Genomic DNA, 18,766 nt, shown 5'->3' with positions numbered 1-18,766 from the left:
AAAGTGCAGCTGCAGGAGAAATAAACAGTTGTCACTTTGTACAAGTGAAACACAACAAGTGGAGCTGGAGCTGAAGTTTTATGTCCAAAAAATTCTCCTCACTCTTTTAAAATTGAATTCAAATAAAATTTTTAAAAGAAGGAAAGACACTTACTTGTTTGCTGCTTCCTGTTGATCTCAGTTGAAGGAAATTCCAAATGCTTGAAGATTGAAATGCTCGGAAATTCGACGGACGCAACGCAACGCAAGTTTTGGTTGTTTTAGGTTTTGTTTTGGTTTTTGGTTTGATTTTGTTTGTTTTAGGTTGTTTTGGGTTTAGACACACACACAGACACGCACACCAGTGTTGTACCTCTGGTCCACGCTGGGTTTCGATCCTGTGACCTCAGAGTTGGGAGTCAGCGTTGCTCCCCACAAGACCGTCTTCAGCGCTGAGGAGCAGAGAACCAGAAAGGCCTCAGTGCTTCACCTGACAGACACACACACACACACACACACACACACACACACATACACACACAATGACAAGCACACACTGACAAACATGGAGCAGCTACAGAGATACACAACAAAGGACAATGAGTAACCAAAACAAATGATTCTTCAACTCATTTCCTCATAGAACATCGTATCACCATCAAATCAAGAAGATCAAATGATATAGTCAATGTAACATACATGTGACTGTATAACTGAACAGTTTATAGTCGTGTGTTTATCATCAACAGAGGGTGACATGGAGGCTGGCTGTATCAACACAGTGACTTATTAACCTTCATAGTCACCAAGCTCACAAGCTGGTTAGCTCAGTAGGTTAAACCTCTGACTGTGGTGTAGGAGCTGTGGGTTCAAATCCCAGTTGGAACCAGATGACAGATACAACCCTAACCCTCATTGTGGTGAGGTTCAGCCATATTGAAGTCATTTTTTGAATCTTTTTGTCCCAGAAAAAAAACACACTATAGTTGCTATTTCCACTTACCTTTTTTCCTGCTGTTGATCTCAGTTGAAGAGTTTCATTTTTTAAGTGTTGTGCACGTTGGGAGTCATCGTTGCTCGCCAAAAAAAAAACGTCTTCACACAGCAAAAGTAAGAATATAAAACAAAAGACAATATAATATAATAACCCAAACAAAAGATTATTCAACTCATTTCCTCATCAGTTAATAAATAACAGGACATCATGTCACCTTCAAATGAAGAAGATCAAATTAAATAGGCATATATATATACACCAGAAAGGTCAATGTACAATTTAATGAAACAGTATTATTATACTTGTGTGTTTATTATAAGCAGAGAGCCGACATGGAGGTTGGCTTTGGAAGAGAAAAGAAGAGCCTCGTCCCATCAGGACCGGGTTGGATTGGAGCTGCTCTTCATCAAGAGGACCTGGGTGTAACCTCCCTCCTGTGTTGCAGAGATGTGTGATAGTCCATTGTCACCTCCAATGGGTGGTTTTGACACATCGGGGTGCTAAAAGCAGACACAACATGGCAGTGATGCAGGGGACGTGAGGACTTTTGCACCAAGACCATGTACACTAAAAGCTGAAGTCGCAAATATTATTATTATTATTATTATTATTATTATTATTATTATTAATATTATTATTATTATTATTAATATAGCTTTTTTTTTTCAATGAATTGATTTTTGTGTGTTATATTTTCCTCAGGGAAAAATAATAATGAATAAAGTATCTTTTCTTAAGAACGGCACTCAGTTCCAACAGCTGTCATGGTTATGTTGATTCAGTGAGTCAAACATCAGCAGAGTTTTTCAGGCAGTTTTGTTTCTGCTGAGTTTGCCTTGAACCTATGGTTTATTCAACAACTGTACACCAGCCCCCGTTTTACCTCATCCAACACAAAAACCTTTGCAAGAAGTGGGAAAAAGTGGGAAAAAGTGGCCGACTGTCAGTCTCACACATGTGGTCGATTACAACAGCAGATACACATCTGCTGGCCTGGACCTTTTTCAGGACGACCTGAAAAAAAGAAAAGCAGATTCAGCTCCAGATTTAAACGCTCACAAACACTGCAGGATGACCAAGAACAACTTCCCTCGCCACGGCAGTCATCAGGTCCGGCTTCCGTGCGACACTCCCAGCCCCACGAGGTTGGACCCTTCCTCACCGACCTGCTGGGGGCACCCGAGAGAGGAACCGTGTTTGGCAAGCGGACCTTTGTGCTTTGTGTGGAAGGACACAATCTGCCCTTTTGTCTCGACTGGACTCTAGTGGACCTGCCTGCAGCCTGGGCGGAGACGAGGGTGAATATATGATACTTGAGAGGTGCTCGGTGTTAATCTCCGGTCAGCAGCTGTGACTCCGGTGCCACTCGAAGACAACTGAAACCTTTCATTTCTAGCTTTCTGAGTCAGCCGCGCCAGCGGCATGTTGTAATAAATATCGTCATGGCGCTTAGTTGCACTGCAGTGGAACTAAGTGCACCACGCAACTGATGACGCAACCCTGGTGACTGAAACACAACAAGCAAAAGCAAAGCCGGTCGGTGCAGACAGCGGAGATTCTCCAACTAGGTAGGAAACATTCCATTTTGTTGCCACTTTTGTCTTTTGAACCAGCCGTCCAATCACGTCAAAGGAAATGCACCAGCTGCGAGGAAGACGGAGTGGTTGCGCATTCTTTGCGTCTACAACAGGAAAAGGAAGCTGTCATCGACCAAAAGCTGGAGTGAGGTCATCGGCCCCCTCAAAGGTCTCAACTTCAATCAACCGACAGAGACAGGATTTTGAGAGTCACCACCGAGCTCTCAGAGTGTCTGACCTCTGGAGGTTTTGCCTCGGAGGGGTCGGCGGTGGTCCGCGTTCAGGGACTGACCCCGAACTCCTTGCACCACAATGCCGCTCTTCATCACACACATCCCTGATTCTCCGAGCCACTTCATCCGAAGTTCTGCCGGAGCAGTCCAAGTACCGCTGACTCAAGCGCCCCTCTGATCTCAAGAGTGCAGCGCTGGCCCCAAAGGCCCAACACCCCCTTCAGAGCTTCATGACGACAACTTGGCGTCAGGAGGCCAAAAGATCCAAATGCAGAAATGAGTTGTGGAACTGTTTGCGTTCTCACTTTCTGAAAAGTGCAGCAAGCTAAAGCGTTGTTCCGATTTTAAGGGAAACTCACAAAGAAGTGACTATTGTCACTTTGACAACACATTGGCTGGAACCACCAGATTGCAGTGGATTCAAACATTTCATTTTACGCTTCTGGACTTGGATGAACTCTAATTTCATCCACCGTCTATCTCCTGAGTCCACTCAGAATCTCTACTGTTGTGGGTATAAGCAGAGGATCGCCGTCTTTCATCCGTCAGCCCCTCGGCCCAGCCGGAGTGGTATTTGGTCTGGCAGTAGCTGATGCTTGCTGATGGTGCGAATGTCACCGGCCAACAGCTGACTCCCCCTGACTGCTCCCCAGCCACGGCTTGAGTCCCTCAGGACAACTTGGGAAGCAGCTGAGCCAACTGGAGGGAGGGTGAAGAACCCGACACACCTCGCTAACACGCTTGGTGTTTGTCAGACTTGCCAAATCGTATATGTTCAAATGGTAACAAATAGCAGCGACGTGCAGTCTGACCAGTTCACAGTCAGATGTACTCAATATGAAGACGGAACAACCAATAGCAGTTCCCCGACCAGACCCAGGGGGCGCTGGAGGGACTCTCTCTGGATCTGAGAACCACCTGAGGTGCCTCTGGTAGTGGAAGTGTTGACAGTGGCCTGTAGAGGGCAGTCTGGGCTTGTGCACCTGAACCTTCACGGACCTGGATTAACAGGTAGCAGCTAAAAGCAGAAGACTGGGCTTAAAACCCAGTTTAACTGGCAGCTTGCACTGCCGGTGGTCTTTTGTTTGCTTTAGTATTTTTTTTTTCCATACCAATGTTCTTTAAACACACACCTGAAACCTTGTTTTTTTTGTTGTTGTTGTTGCTGTTCCTCTGCACGGCCAGGAAGCCGTGATCTCTGGACGACCGCCGCTCTTCTCCACCTTGGTTTCTTGCTGCTCCTTTAAAAACCACCAGATCTCCTCCTCGCCCGAGCGCTTTGTCTAATCATCCCCTTCTGCATCACTAACCTCTTGTTCTCCCCTCCAGTGAGACTCCTTGGCCCGGGGCTATTTTCCACCCATCCTGCCTCTGAAAGAGAATAAGGAATTCCAGTGGCAAAAGCAATCAAGTGGACTCCGCTATCAGCTCGTCCCCAAATGAATTTCTGTCAAATTAAGCGTGATTTCTCTTTTCTGTAGCACAGTGCATCTTTGAACCCCGCCCTCCCACCCTGAATCCCCCACCGAGCCCCGTCCCTCCCCCGACCCCCTGCACCTCCCCCTTTCCTTTTCCATTTTTGTACTGCACACTTTGTTGGTCTTTCTCTGTCCACTTTTTTTTTCTATTTTAATCACGAATAAGGCACAAGACAACAAAGTGAAACAGAAAAGATAGTTTATATGAAATGTACAAAAGCTATTTACACACACACACACACGCTTTCAGACAATCGCGCACACACACACCTTGAGCATAGTTAAAAGTATATGAAGTGTAGACACACACACACACACACGCACGTAGAAAACAAAACAAAACAACAACAACCCAATACATTTAAGGCTACATAGAATTTCAGCAAACACAATGAAACCCAGGACTTTTGCAGGTCTGGCTTGTGGCTCGTGTCGGAATCCTGATTGGATTCTTCTGGTTTTCCTGTCTGTCCCTTGCTGGACTTTCTCCAGTTCATCGGCAGCCGAGGGCGAAGCTCGGGGAGCAGCAGGATACAGGAAGTGTTGTGGCATGAATGTGTTAATTAGGATCAGATCTCCTCCGAGAACACAAAGGTACTTGCATATTCTTTCAGAGAGTGCTCGTCTTTACACGCACACACACACACACACACACACACACACACACACACACACACACACACACACACACACACACACACGATATGCTGATATCCACCAGCACAGAGACATGACCTTGTCCTGTACGAGCGTTCACCCCAGTGAGGTGAGACCTTGGGGAACAAACACTTCTCATCCAAAGGACAAAAAAACGAAAAAAAAAACCCAAAGAACAAACAAACAAAACAAAACAAAACAAAACAAAACAAAACAAAACAAACCCTTGAGAGTGACGAGCACCTGGTTGAGCAAGGGCTGCAAAACTCTCGCTTTTGTAAATTACAATTGCAACAATAAGGAGAGGAAGTAAATTAGACATTAGACGTGATATGACGAGACTCGACGTGTGAAAAAAGTGATCCTGGAATACAAACCCACGCAAAGTCACCGGGGGCCAGGTTACAGTTTTTGCTCTGTCGAATGAGCCTCACATATTGTTTCACTCACCTGCCTAAATAGAATTGGACAAAAAATGTGTAAACTCTCATTTTGTCCTTTTGAGCCATGGCTGAAGCGTGTAAGATTAAAAACAACAACTGGTCGGGGTTGAAACGTTGCTTCACAGTTACCGTCCACGAGTCTCCTGTTAACATCTCCAGCAAAGCTTCGAGCCGTGCAGCCTGACCTACACAGATGACGGATGGCCTTCGCCAGAAAATACTCTGGTCTTCACACACTTCTTTGTGTGCGTTTCTTGCTGCAACTGCTGCTTGTTTGCTGTACCTCCATGTTAACCTTAATGTTGCAAAGTTCTTTAAGTTCACCTCTTTATGAAACCAGCAAATACTGAGCGGCATTTGGGTTTCGACGCATCGGCTCACCCGGGCTGTTGTATTTTTTTGTCAGTAAAAAAAAAAGTATGGCTTCATGAGAAACAAGGAGAGCGACGTGACCCTAATTGTACCTACTATTAACATTTCATGTAACTTTAAAAAAAACAAACAAAAAAAAAACCTGAAGCAAATATTACAAGGTGAGTATATTCCTATGAACAAGGAAGTAAAAAAAAAAAAAAAAGGTACGACATGGCCAGTTAGGCCGTTGCAATCAGTGCCTTTCTGCAAGTCCAAAATACTCCTGATGGATCGGAGGGTGTCCACCCTCAGCTTATCATGTTGAGGAACTTGCTCTCCTCCGCCAAGGCCGTGAGCATGGAGTTCATGTCGCCGATGGCCATGTTGCCGATCCCGGCGGGGACGGACGCCAGGGTGACGGAGTTGCGAGGCGTGGTGAGCCGCGAGGAGTTCTGGGAGAGGCTCTGCAGGAGGCCCGGGCTCAGCGTGCCGGACATGAGGCTGGAGTGGTCGCCGTCGTCCAGCATGGTGTCAAAGTCAATCTGGACGTGCTCGCCGGCGCCTCCGGTGGAGGAGTCCGCCGTGCTGCTGGAGACCAGGTTGACCCCCGGCGACGCAATGGCGGCGGCGGCGGCGGCGGCCGAAGGGTCGCCAGTCGGCGCCTGGCCGGCACACGGCGACATGGGCTCGTCGTAGGACGACGGCTGGAAGGAGTGAACGTGGCCCGAGTACGACGCCGAAGAGTTTGGGTTCTGAGTGGCCGCGCCGCTGGGCCTCTTGGGACTGGCCTCCGAGGTGCCGGCGCCGTGACAGGGGCTCAGGTCCAGAGATTTCGGCATTCGCGTGGGCTGCGCGAGGATTTGCCTGTTTGAGGCGGACTTGGGTTCCGGCGGAGGCCGAGGCTGGAACGGTGCTCTGCCTCCGCTGTGCATGTTCTGCTGCTGCTGCTGCTGCTGCTGCTGCTGCTGCTGGCTGAGAATGCCGTGGTTCTGCTGCAGGTCCGCTGGGCTCGGGTGAGGATACCCACCATCCACCTGCGTCCTGTGTCCTCTATGACCCTGAACTTCGGCGGTCGCAACACCGTTCTGGGGCGGCCTCATGCTGGTGCTGCCCGACATGGAGTTTGGGACGGCCTCTTGGCCGAAGCCTTGCTGAGGACTCATGTGCATGTCGCCAAAGTTCAAGTTGTTGCATTGCCGCTGGTGCTGGTGCTGGTTCTGGTGCTGATGTGCGATGTTGATTGGTCTCTGGCTGCCGTGGTTGACGTACCCCTGCACTGCCATGTTCTGACTCATCGGTGCCACCTGTTGGTTGCCGTTCAGACTCTGACCTTGCGCCTGGAGCGGGCCAAAGTTGTGCCGTTGCTGGACCACCGCTAGGTTCCCTCTGAGATGCTGCTGCTGCTGCTGCTGCTGCTGCTGCTGCTGCTGCTGCTGCTGCTGTGGCTTGGCCAGCTTGCTGCTGGCGTCCACGGTCCCTGAGCTCACCTCGTTCCACTGCACCGGCATGTTGCTCTTGCTGCTCGCGCTTGCCGACGATGGCGCCCCGGCAAAGTGCTGCTGGCAGGCCTGCAGGTGGTCCTGGCCGGGCTGATTCATCGCCACGGCCGCCATCCGTCGCTGTGTGTAAAACGAGGGCGGCGGCGGCAGCGGCGGAGCAGCGCCCGGCTGGAAGCCCTGAGTCGGGCGGTCTGGGTAGCTTTGACCCGACGGGCCGTGACTCTGGGACCTGAGGTACTGCACCACGTCGTCCGGGAGCACCATGTCGTCCTCGCCGCCCTGCTCCCCTCCGTCCACCGCCATGTTCTCCATGGCCACGTTCTCCGAGATGCTGGGCGGCCGTGGGGCGAACGGGTAGCGCTGCAGGCTGCCGTCGGAGCGGCTGTACCCGGGCTGCAGGGCCCCCTGGTGGCCGCAGCCCGGGTACAGGGCGGCCGCCTGGTGGCCGCTGACGGGGTTGACGCTGTTCACGCTGCTGTAGCGCTGCATCCTGGGGAAGGGCAGCGGGTCCAGCGCGGGGGGGCGGCGCACCGGGTCGCTGGCGCGGCGAGGAAGATTGGCAGGCGCCTCGTGGGGCAGGAGGCTCCGCCCGCCGTAGCCGATGTCGCTGCGGCGCCGAGGCACCGTCCCCGGGTGAGGCTGGTGCAGCGGCGGCGGCGGGCCGTCCTGCGAGTCGCCGTAGAGCGCCATGCGGGTCCTCAGGCTCATGCGGTCCATGTTGGGGAGGGGAGTGGGCGGGGCTCCGCCCGTTGCGGCGGCGTACTTTGCCTTGAGCCGGTAATGCTGGGCAGGCGTCAAGCTGAGGAGGCTGGGGAGGCCTCCACCCCCTCCTCCTCCGCCCGCTCCTCCTCCTCCAGCGAAGCTGCCGCCGCCGCCGCCGCACTGGCTGGCTTCGCTGGAGCGCCGCGACAGGTCGGTGGAGATGGGGTCGTAGGAGTCGGCGGAGCTGATGTTGTTGTGGCGGTTGGTGCCGAACTGCGAGGCCTCGCTGGAGCGGCGGCTGGAGTAGCACGGTGAGATGCCGGAGGAGCGGCGGCTGACGGTGTAGGCCGAGCTGATGGTGCTGGTGGCGCTGTCCCGCCGCTCGTTCAGCTGGTTGAGCAGCGTCACCTCGTAGGAGGACGGCTCGCCGGGCCGCTGGCCGGGGTAGCAGCCTCCGCCCAGGGTGGAGCTCTCCATCACCGAACCTGGAGGGGTTGGAGGGACAAGTCAGCCAGGCGCTTCTTCTCTAAGTTAAAGTTCCATTAAAGTTCTGCCACACACTGTGACTCAGCAGAACCTCAGCAGAACCACAGCAGAACCTCAGCACCTACCGACTGCAGGTATGGGAGGCAGCTTGACGCTGCTGCGTTGGCCCTGCAGCGGCTGCAGTGTGGCGCCGCCCCAGTGGCAGGAGTCCCTCACGCTCTTCAGTCTTTCCCTCTTGATGTTCTCCAACCTGATGGTGACGGCGCCGCCGTGACCCGGCACCGCCCTCCTCAGCTGGAGCCCGGTGACGGTGGAGTCCACCAGGGGGCTCTCGTCCTGCACGCCCAGGTCCCCGAAGCCGCCGCCGCCCAGCGCGGCCATCTCCACGCCGCTGTCGTTGTTGTTGCCGCCGCCGCCGCCGCCGCCGCAGCTCAGAGGCGAAGGCTCGCTGCTGCACGACGAGTGGCCGCCCGGGCTGGAGTGATACGTCTGAGGGGGAGGAATTCAAAAATTCAAAATGTAAAAAGTGTCGCTGTGACCGTTGGCTGCTCCAAAAAAAAAAAAGTACAAAATGAAGGAAGGAAAAAGGTAAACAATAAAAACTGGGATGAATAAAACAAAAGCGATTACGGTTTGATGCGGTCATGCCTTCCCCGATATTTAATAAATGACGACGGAGTCAAAAATTCTGATTGCGTCGCCCCATCATCTGATGCATTTTGGATGGAAGCTAATTTATTCAAAAAGAGGAAAACAAGTGGATAATGGATGAGTCCTGTGAGCAACAATCCAGCAGGGCGGCGAGCTGAATATTAACGCTGCAGCCAGCGGTCCTGTCCAGAGGAATGAGAGATAAAGTGGCGGCCCGGCCAGCCGTGCACGTGCGGTTGCTTGTGAGTCGTCGACACACACAGTCAGGCAGAAAGCGGAGGTACGAGTTCCACGTCATGCAGTCACGCAAAAAGAAAAAAACAAAAAGAAAAAACAGAAAAACAACACATAAAAGCAGCAGCAAACATGCAAAACGTATTTGCAGTGCTTCCGTGGTGCGTTCAGGCGCTCACCTCAGTGAAGTCTGTCCAGTAGGAAGGTTAACTTGGGGGGGAGGGGAAGCATGTTCAAGCAACAAGCAGAGCGTTAAGGTGGGGAAGGTGCTGGCTGGGCACTGGTGTTAGTAAAGTGGGAGGAGTCATTCAGCGAGTGGCTTCCACTCTCTCAACACAATCACACTGAGCGGCCTGGCAATGCGAGGAGGACCCACCATGGAGTTCTCGGTCTTGATGGACTTGACCTGGAAGTAGTCCTCCACTCCTCTAGAGGTGCTGTTGGCCTCGCCGCCCTTCCCGTCCGCGCCCTTGCCGCCGTGCCGGGCGCCGCCGTCGTTCTCCCCGCCGTCTTTGGCCGGCTGCGGCCTGGGGGGGGCGTCGCCCCGCTGCTTCTTGGTGACGTGGGCCTCGGGCCCGTGCACCGTCTTCACGTGCTTGCGCAGCGAGCTGGGGTCGGTGTAGCGCTTGGTGCAGCCGGGAATCTTGCACACGTACGGTTTCTGTGCCGGTGTGGGAGGACAGAGCGGTGAGAATGAGGGACGAGGAGACGGCGCCGCTGGAGAGCTGGCGGGGCGGGGGGGGTCGATGTGGATCTTCCATTCCAACAATTCTCTATTAAAATATTAGCTTAGCATTTACAAGTTTGTTTTTTTTTTTTCGCAAAACCATATTGGAGAGGTTTTTCCATCAGCAGGTTTTATGGCCCTGTTTGGTGCAGAGTGTGCTAAAAATGAGGCCAACGACGTCATCAAGACAGAATTGTTTGTGTTTGTGTAACGTCAATAAAGTTAAAATAAAAATAAAAAAATAAATAAAATGGCACAACATGGAACCTTTCGGCGAGCTGCCCTGTTTTTCGCACCGGGTTATTTGTCTTTGTCTTGTGTGATTTTTGAAGATACATTTTTTTTTTCTCCAGTAAGTCTCGTCGGACGTAGGAAACATTAAGAAGAAGAAAAAAAAAAAAAAAAAAAAAATCAATATGAGAAATTTCTGACTGGATCCAGAATGGTAGCGGATAAGAATCACGACTCCCGAACTTTAGTTGCAGCCTCGTACCAAAGATCCAGTGACAGGTTCTCATGTTTGAAAGTGAAAGTGAGACTCGGCCGGGCCGACACCACCTGCGTACCTCGTTGGAGTGCGTGCGGTTCTGGTGCTTGGCCCGGTCCGAGGCGTTGGAGAAGGCCTTGTTGCAGCCCTCGTGCTCGCACACGTAGGGCTTCTCCCCGGTGTGGGAGCGCAGGTGCGTCTTGAGGTTCTCCAGGCGGGAGTAGGCCTTGCAGCAGCCCTCAAACTGCAGGGGCAAAAAAAATAAAAGAAACACCCCATGAGGAAGACTGGACGAGAGCGAGCGCCTCGCGCCGTCGCTGGGTGGTGCCGAGGAACTGGACACAGAACAACAAAAAGACAACAAATAAACCAAAAAACCAACAACACAACACTGGAGGCTTTTTGTTGTCACATGCAATCAGGTCTTGGATTGGCGCCTGTCCACTGCGGCGTCCCACACAAAGCAAAAAGCCACATGTTGGGCCCATTATGTCAAATGTAAGTGTGAGCTCGAGGGGGCGGAGCTTCTTTGTCCCGCTGCTTTGCGGAGACAAAGGGAAGCGTGTGCTTTTACTGCTAATGTAGCAGCTCTCACTCGCTGCTTCCTCTGGAGCTCGCCGAGCGGAGCGGCGGCTGCCAGTGACTGCCGAGGGATTTCAAAATAAAATGATCGCAGAAAAATTGAAATTAAAAGAGAGCGAAACCATGAAGGCTGAGGAAGTGGATCTGGACAGTCGGGTCTCTGCAGCAACAGAACCACAATCAATTCTCCTCTGGTTCATCTCCAATCAATGGCACTGACTGAATAGATTCACCACATACAGCCTGGTTAGCCCTCTGTTTGCAGCCTCCAGCTTAAAAAAAAAAAACAACCCCTCTGGCCGAAAACTCATGCTTTGTTGGAGCCTCTCAGCTTAGTGCTTCAGTCCTGGAGGTTGGTCCTGGTCTCCAGACCCCTCTTAAAGGTCTCGGTCTCGGCTTCTTACCGTGCATTTATGGGGCTTCTCCCCGGTGTGGCGCCTCATGTGGACCACCAGCATGTACTGCGCCTTGAAGGGCTTCTGCTCGCGCGAGCACTCGTCCCAGCGGCACACAAACTCCTTCTTCTCGCCGTGGATGTGGTCGTTGTTGATGTGCTGTGGAGGCGTCGCAGCAGAGGCACGGTGGTCAATATCTCAGCGCTCCACACCTCCACATTAAAACTGCTGAATTCACTTTGTTTCTTTGCCCTTTTCTTCTCCCACCCCCGCAGTAGAGGACGTTCTGTCATTGTCACAGATGACACGCGTGCTGTGAGTGACGACGTTTTGTTTTTTGCGATGAGTCAACAGGAGACAATAAAAGCCTTGTGTTGTTTCAGGCTACGACTCTCCTTCTCAAGGAAGAGGAACTTTTCTCTCCACTTCTTCTCGCTGTGGGCAGGAAGTCGTTACGGAGGTGCGCTGCGACGCTTCCTGCCGATGCGTTCACATCCTCCGCCTGACATCCCCATCTATCACCGTTTGAGTCTCTGCTCCAAAAAAGGTCAAATGGAAGAAAAAGCAACAACGGGAACAACAACAACAAACATCCGCACAGGAAAGACTGTGCTTCCTGCGAGGACCCCTGGTGGCGGCCCGATCCACTGACGTGGCCGTTTGGCTCCACGTTTATTCTGGTCGACGGAGTCGGAACAGGAACGAGCGGCGGCGTTCCCTATACAGCCGCCAATCCGCAACAGTAGGGGGCGGGGCTTCACGCAGGAATTTGTCGGTTCAGCAGAGGCCAGAAATAAATCTGCTGGTGTGTTTCTTTCCACTCCGTTGCTATTATTATCATTATTATTATTATTATTAATATTATTATTATGATGATGATGATGATGATGATGATGATGATTATTAATCATCATCATCATTATAATGCCAGGCTGAAAAACAGTAACCATCCTGAACTCTAATATGATGGAAACCACCTAATGATATAAATGAGCAATATCCTCTCTTTTTTATAACTCTTTAACACTTTAACATTTATTGTTTTTAGTAAGTTAACCTTGAAGATTCCTGGTATTTAGAGTCCTTGCACTTCAACTGTACGATGACAATAAAGGGGGTTCTGGTTCTGGTTCTGATTCTGATGACAACTGAAGAGATACGAGGAGAACAGAGGTAGCAGAGCATCGCAGGATGTGTCTGCTTTGGGATGAAATGATTCACTTATTATTAGCCTCCATGCTAATGCTGGGCTAGCGGCCTCAGCAGCAGCAGCAGCAGCAGCAGCAGCAGCAGCAGCAGCAGCAGTCCAGGCCTGGAGGCTGCCAGGGGCCACCACAGATTTATGACCGGCCCTCTGGGCTCTGGGGAGGGAGGAGGGCGGGTGGGGTGATGCAGGAACTCAACAGAGGTCAAGGGTCAGGGGTCACAGGGCTGAAGTTTAGTGGGGTGGGTGTGGGTGGGTCGGGGGGGGGGGGGGGCACAGCTGCGGGGCCACGGCTCGGATATTCATAAGAGACGGACTGGCAGGCTCATTAACGTCACGCGTGTCGACCCAAACAGGAAGTTGGTGGGGGGGGTCAGATCTAATGAGAGTCAGAAAGAGTCGGGAAACGGAGAAACGTAGCGGTGAGGGCCTTGCGGGAGAACGACGAGGCGACTTCCTTCATTTCCGACTCTCGACGTCTCGTCTGTCAGAGCGCCACGAGAAGACCGAGCGGCAGGCGGCGGGCGGCAGGCGGCGGCTCGTAGTGGCAGCAGGCTGCCGCTATTAATAGCAGGCTGCTGACACGCCGCTGACTCTGGCGCTCAGCTGGACCAAACTGTCAAAGCCAATAAAGATCTCACGCCCACCTGCTGGGATTCTGACTGAAGCGAAAAAATAGAACAGAAATCCATCGTGTTGCCTCCTCTCGTCTCTCTGCTCATTCTAACTGAAGCTGTCTGGGGTCACTGCTGGCCCGCCCCGGGAACCCGCGGCTCCTTACGTGGACCAGCTGGTCCTGGGTGTCGTACTCCATGCTGCAGGCCTCCCAGTGGCAGTTGGTCTCATAAACGGCTTCGGGCTCCTGCTTGCACTCGTCCTTGTCCAGCTCCTCGCTCAGGTCCAGGATCCCTTCTCCTCCTCCACCTCCTCCTCCACCTCCTCCGCCACCTCCATGGTCCTGACGGGCAAAGAAAAAGAAAGGATTTTTGAGACCCCTCCCCCTAAACGAGAGCTGTTGTAAATTAGCGCCTCTCTTCTCGGCGTCTCGGTGCCCTAACGAGCGGCCGCTGCTGCCGCGGCTCACAAACACCAATCTCCATCGGTTCCGAGCCGCTTGGCCGACGTGTTGGCTGCACCTCATCAATCGCAGCCTAATCGGCGGCAACCAAACGAGGAACTCCTTTCCGACTGTATGCCGGCGTGATAGCGATCGCCGAGGAAGAGACGTGGAAGGTCGACGTCTTCACCTCCACAAGGTCATTTACCCCTCCGCCCATCGCTGAGTCACTTGTTAATTAACAAAGTAAAGGTCCAGTCAGTAAAGTTTGGCCTGATTTATGACTTTTATATTGGTGAAAGCTAGTGGTGGGCCTTTAAATGAATTAATGGTAATTAATTGGATTTCAATCGCATATCAATATTGGAGTTGGTACCAGAGGCTTGGAAGTGCTTCAATAGATCTTTCAGGTAACTTTTATGTTTTACTCAAATGACTAAATTTGTACACAAATATCTGTATTTTTTCCTTACATTAACAACATGCTTCTTACTTTTGCGTTTATAAGTATTTAAAATGATTTACGCTCAAAGAAATTCACTTCTTATAGTTGTTGTCACTTGAAGTGGAGCTATTTGAACTATGCTGGGTTGTAATTGGACATCCGGTACAACAGATGGCAGTGGCACTCTGATTGTCAGCGTGTGCGCAGGAAGTAGCTATTAGCTCCATGCGTAGGGTTTTTACGCAGAAGAAGAAGAAGAAGAAGAATGTGTACGAGGTATCCTGGTTGGGGTGCCGTAGTTCACTGGCAAGCTCGATAGAGGGAGGGCGAGCGATCTGAACTGCAACCACTTGATGTCGCTGTTTCTTCCTCAAAACCTCCAAACACTTCACGCCGGCTGCTGATTGGTCGGCGAACAGAGCGGCGCCGCTCCCCTAACCCTACCTGAGCGGACGGCGAGATGGGCAGCAGGGCTTCGGCCTCCGTCTTGACCTTTGACCTCTTGGTGGTCAGCGACGGGTTGACGGTGCTGCTCACTGCCGGGTCTCCGCCGGCGTTCTGAAGGGGACACAAACACAAAGGGGAAGACGTGGATTTTTTAAAAGCTCAGACGTTCATCAAACACATTCCAGCCACTGGGGGGCACTGCGGAGGACTCGGATCTGTGGCGCTAACAGACGTGTGGAGTCCTGGTAGCGCCATCAGTCAGAGCCGGACCTGCCGCCGAGACTAAACACTCTGGACTGCTTTATGGCCGCCGAAGCCACGAGGAATTATGAAAGAAGAGGAGTTACGACCCTCGGCAACAGCAGGAGGGAGGGGGGGGGGGGGTTGCTTTTGTCTGCCAAAAGAGTCTCACGACGACGCAAAAGACTCACGAAGTCTTTCACACATTTCACCAAGAGGCAATTAAAGGAAAGAAAAAAAAAGAAAAATTGTTTCAAAAGTTTGTGTGTGTAATGAGGCTGATTAATTCAAGATTTGTGGGTTTTCTCGCCGCGGAGGTTCAGTCATCGGGGTGGGGGGTGCTGGGGGTGGAGGGGAGGAGTGTAGAAGGGGGGGGGGGGTTTCTCAATCCCACGCCAGACCAGACGTCTTTTCTCCGAGGCCCGACTGACTCATTCAGCTGGCCCGGAACCAGCCAGGAGAGGAAACATGGTTCCGATCAGCGCTGAGACCAGTCTGAGTGTGAGCGTGAGTGTGAGTGTGAGTGTGTGTGTGCGTGTGTGCATGCATATGTGTGTGGAGGTGTGTTGTTTAAAAAAGAAGACCTGAAAAAAAAGCCCCTCTGTGACAGTGTGTGTCAGGAGAAAGGAGGGAGGGAAGTTTACGTTACGAGTGTCTGCGGTGTGTACACACACACACACACACACACACACACACACACACGGAGCCAGACCTCCTGTAACCTCCTCCACACTCTGCTGCAATATTTTCATTTTCTGAAATTATTTTTCAGACAAAAGCAAAGTTGTGCTCATCTGTGAATCGTGTGTGTGTGTGTGTGTGTGTGTGTGTGTGTGTGTGTGAGACAGTGAGTGATTGTTTCCTGTCACATAAAGGCAATATTGCATCATTATTGAGCTGGATGCTATGGTCTTTATAATAATTGATGCATGTTTTTCCTATGGTACTGCAGCATTGTGGAAGAGCCCAACCGCAGACTGGAGCTGAGAACTAGCATTAGCGCTAAACTCTGTAGGCATCACATCAGCTGCAAGCCAGTGACTGTGTCTGACTGCAGGGTTCCTGCCAAATAACTCAGTCACGAAATGAATCATTAGTCACATTTCAAAGTCCGTGATGTATGTTTGAAATTCAGTTTTCTCATTCAGGGGCTCGTTAGGAAATTCAGCGTGATTTTATTGCCCAGAAGTGTAAACGCTTGAAGACTTTTCTGGACCAGGAGATTCAATGGAGTTCATCGGCTCGATTTCCTGTATTTTCATTGAAATGTGCATCAAATTAATACCAACTGTCATGCTAAAAACCCCACCTCACTGGCTGATATAGTCTGCCCTGTCGGCCCTGCAGCCGTCAGAGCACCACACTAGAGAGACCATCAGCGAGGCTCCGCCCCCTCGTACCTGGTTGGCCTCTGAGCTGCTGCTGCTGCTGTTGTTGTTGTGGGCCGCCGACATGGCGGCGGCGGCGGCGGCGGCGAGGGGCAGCTGGCGGGCCGAGAAGGAGGAGGAGGAGGATGGCGAGGCCTGGATGAGAGGGGGGGTGTGGCCAAAGGCGTTGAGTCCCCGCTGCTGGGAGAGCAGCTGCTGGTAGGCCACCGGGTTGATGTGGGGGGGGAAGCTGAAGGACGGGCTGCCGGGGAGGGAGGGGAGACACATTCTTTTAAAACAAGGTGGCAAACACACACACACACACACACACACACACACACCGGCGCCGGAATGTCAGACTTGCACAAAGTTCTGGTCCAACATTGGTATTGAGTGAAAAACATCTTCCTCCACGTACACAACAGTGACCTTTTCCCACAGGCTGATTATACATTGAAAATAAAACGCCACAATAAACCAATAAAGTTAAACCATAATATCAACGGCCGTCCTGTCCTGATTGAGCAGAGCATTGTGGGATTTGTAGTGTTAGCGCTAAATGTGCTGTATACCAGCAGCTCTAGCAGTGATTTGGAATTTGGGCCTCACGGGGGGAGGGGGGGGGTGCAAATATAACGACACTGCCGGCCCAATTTGGCCCGCGGGCCAGAGTTTGATACCTATGTCCTACAATTATGTCGTGATGGACGTAAAAAAGGAAAAAAAAATGTTCTAAGCCCGTTCCATGACTTTCCTATTGGTTACCGTCGCACAAACAGCCTCCTAAAGTCTTTACAATAAAAAAACAACAGCAGTTGGAGAATTTCAGCGGGAAATTTCTGCAGAAAGGGCGGCGGCCTGCGAGCGCACCTGATTCCCCCGACTGACAGGTGTCCGTAGGAGCTGCTGGCGGCCGAGCTGGAGCGCGAGTTGTTGATGTAGGCCACCAGCGAGTTGGGCGACGTGCGGATCATCGTCTGCAGGTCGATGCTGGCGTCCGACAGCGGCGAGATGGACAGCGCCCTCTTCCTGCTGAGCCGGGGCGTCAGCCGCGGGCTGGAGAAACGCGACACTGGACACAGACGAGGATGTCAGACGTGATATTTGCAATATTGTTATTATTATTATTATTATTATTATTATTGTTGTTGTTATTATTGTTATTATTATTATTATTGTTGTTGTTATTGATATTATTATTATTATTGTTATTATTATTATTATTATTATTGTTATTATTATTATTATTCTTGTTATTTGTTTGTAACTGTGTGATTTCAGGACTCCTCCCCTCATTGACAGCCACTCATTTTTTCAGTCTTTTTGCAACCAACGGTGGCGGCCCCTGCTGGCCGGACGACCGATTGTGGCTTGTCAAACGCGACAGGTGGGTCACTTGGCCATAACATCGGCTGATAAAGACGAGTCACGCGCCACCTAGTGGCGCTCCTGAGGAAGGCGGAGGCTCGGCTGAGACACGTCCAGGTTGGACAAACACAACCCAACAAGAGAGAGACACGGAGCAGTGCAAAGTGAAGACAATCAGCAACACAATCCGACCAGACTGTGGCTCCTCACCACCTCCCTGTCGGCCAGCAGACCCGCAGCTCCAGTCATGGTGTTCCACTCAGTTCCACTCAGTTCCACTGAACTCCACAGACTCTGCTGGAGGTCACGGTGCAGAGTTGCTGCTGCGCTATCGTCCACATCGCTCCCACACTCGCAAACACACCCCTCCCCCCCCACCCTCACCTCCTCCTTTAACATCCTCCTATGTATAATGACGCCCCCCCCCCCCACAATCATTCTCAGTAATTACCTCGATAGCGATCTCGTTCGGACCGCTGTACTCTGGCAAAGTTAAATGGAGGCAATTTAAACAAATTGATCTCAGAATGCCATTAACAAGGAGAAGAGAAGCAGGCCGACTCTCAGAGGCCCCCTGCTGGATCTGCTGCTCACAACACTTCCCTCCTACGCACTGCTGCTGCTGCCACTGTCCCACGAAGAACAGGCCCCTGGGAGCCTCGGATGGCAGGGGGGTAAATGAGGGTGGGTGTGTGTGTGTGTGTGTGTGGGGTGGGGGGGTAGATGGGTGTAGGGAGGGACGGGGGGGTCAAAATAAAAACGAAAAAGACAGTGCAAAGATGGTAAACAGGATGTTTCTGGGAAACGGCTGCTTGTGTCAGCAGAGTGAAGGAGTGATGGAGGGGAGGAGTGAAGGAGTGAAGGAGTGAAGGAGGGGAGGAGTGAAGGAGTGATGGAGGGGAGGAGGGGAGGAGTGATGGAGTGACGGAGGGGAGGACTGAGTGAAGGAGTGAAGGAGTGGAGGAGTGAAGGAGTGATGGAGGGGAGGAGGGGAGGAGTGATGGAGTGATGGAGTGACGGAGGGGAGGAGTGAAGGAGTGAAGGAGGGGAGGAGTGAGTGAAGGAGTGAAGGAGTGAAGGAGTGGAGGAGGGGAGGAGTGAAGGAGTGAAGGAGGGGAGGAGTGATGAGTAAAGGAGTGATGGAGTAATGGAGGGGA

The 18,766-nt window shown here is 51.8% G+C and overlaps 1 protein-coding gene and 1 long non-coding RNA gene across 2 annotated transcripts in view; both read right to left on the bottom strand.

Annotated features, from left to right (window-relative positions):
* The window catches only part of LOC142880210 (uncharacterized), a 32,235-nt gene extending 31,774 nt beyond the window's left edge, over positions 1–461 (bottom strand). Inside the window, exon 1 of the long non-coding RNA XR_012925402.1 lies at positions 353–461. This is a non-coding gene — a long non-coding RNA (uncharacterized LOC142880210). The remainder of the gene's footprint in view (positions 1–352) is intronic.
* A 5,140-nt stretch (positions 462–5,601) lies between these two features.
* LOC142880220 (zinc finger protein GLI4-like) overlaps positions 5,602–18,766 on the bottom strand; it is a 19,410-nt gene continuing 6,245 nt past the window's right edge. Inside the window, exons 3-11 of the mRNA XM_076013980.1 lie at positions 17,112–17,313; positions 16,275–16,503; positions 14,632–14,745; positions 13,467–13,643; positions 11,491–11,640; positions 10,584–10,748; positions 9,667–9,951; positions 8,531–8,894; positions 5,602–8,404 (exon numbers count right to left, since the gene is read on the bottom strand). Of these exons, the coding sequence (XP_075870095.1) occupies positions 6,027–8,404; positions 8,531–8,894; positions 9,667–9,951; positions 10,584–10,748; positions 11,491–11,640; positions 13,467–13,643; positions 14,632–14,745; positions 16,275–16,503; positions 17,112–17,313 (4,064 nt within the window). The 3' untranslated portion in view covers positions 5,602–6,026. The remainder of the gene's footprint in view (positions 8,405–8,530; positions 8,895–9,666; positions 9,952–10,583; positions 10,749–11,490; positions 11,641–13,466; positions 13,644–14,631; positions 14,746–16,274; positions 16,504–17,111; positions 17,314–18,766) is intronic.

This window comes from Nelusetta ayraudi, unplaced genomic scaffold, assembly GCF_046127955.1.
Source record: "Nelusetta ayraudi isolate G7.1 ecotype Tasmania unplaced genomic scaffold, CSIRO-AGI_Nayr_v1 ptg000163l, whole genome shotgun sequence".
NCBI lineage: Eukaryota > Metazoa > Chordata > Actinopteri > Tetraodontiformes > Monacanthidae > Nelusetta > Nelusetta ayraudi.
This window is presented reverse-complemented; position numbering and strand designations above follow the sequence as displayed.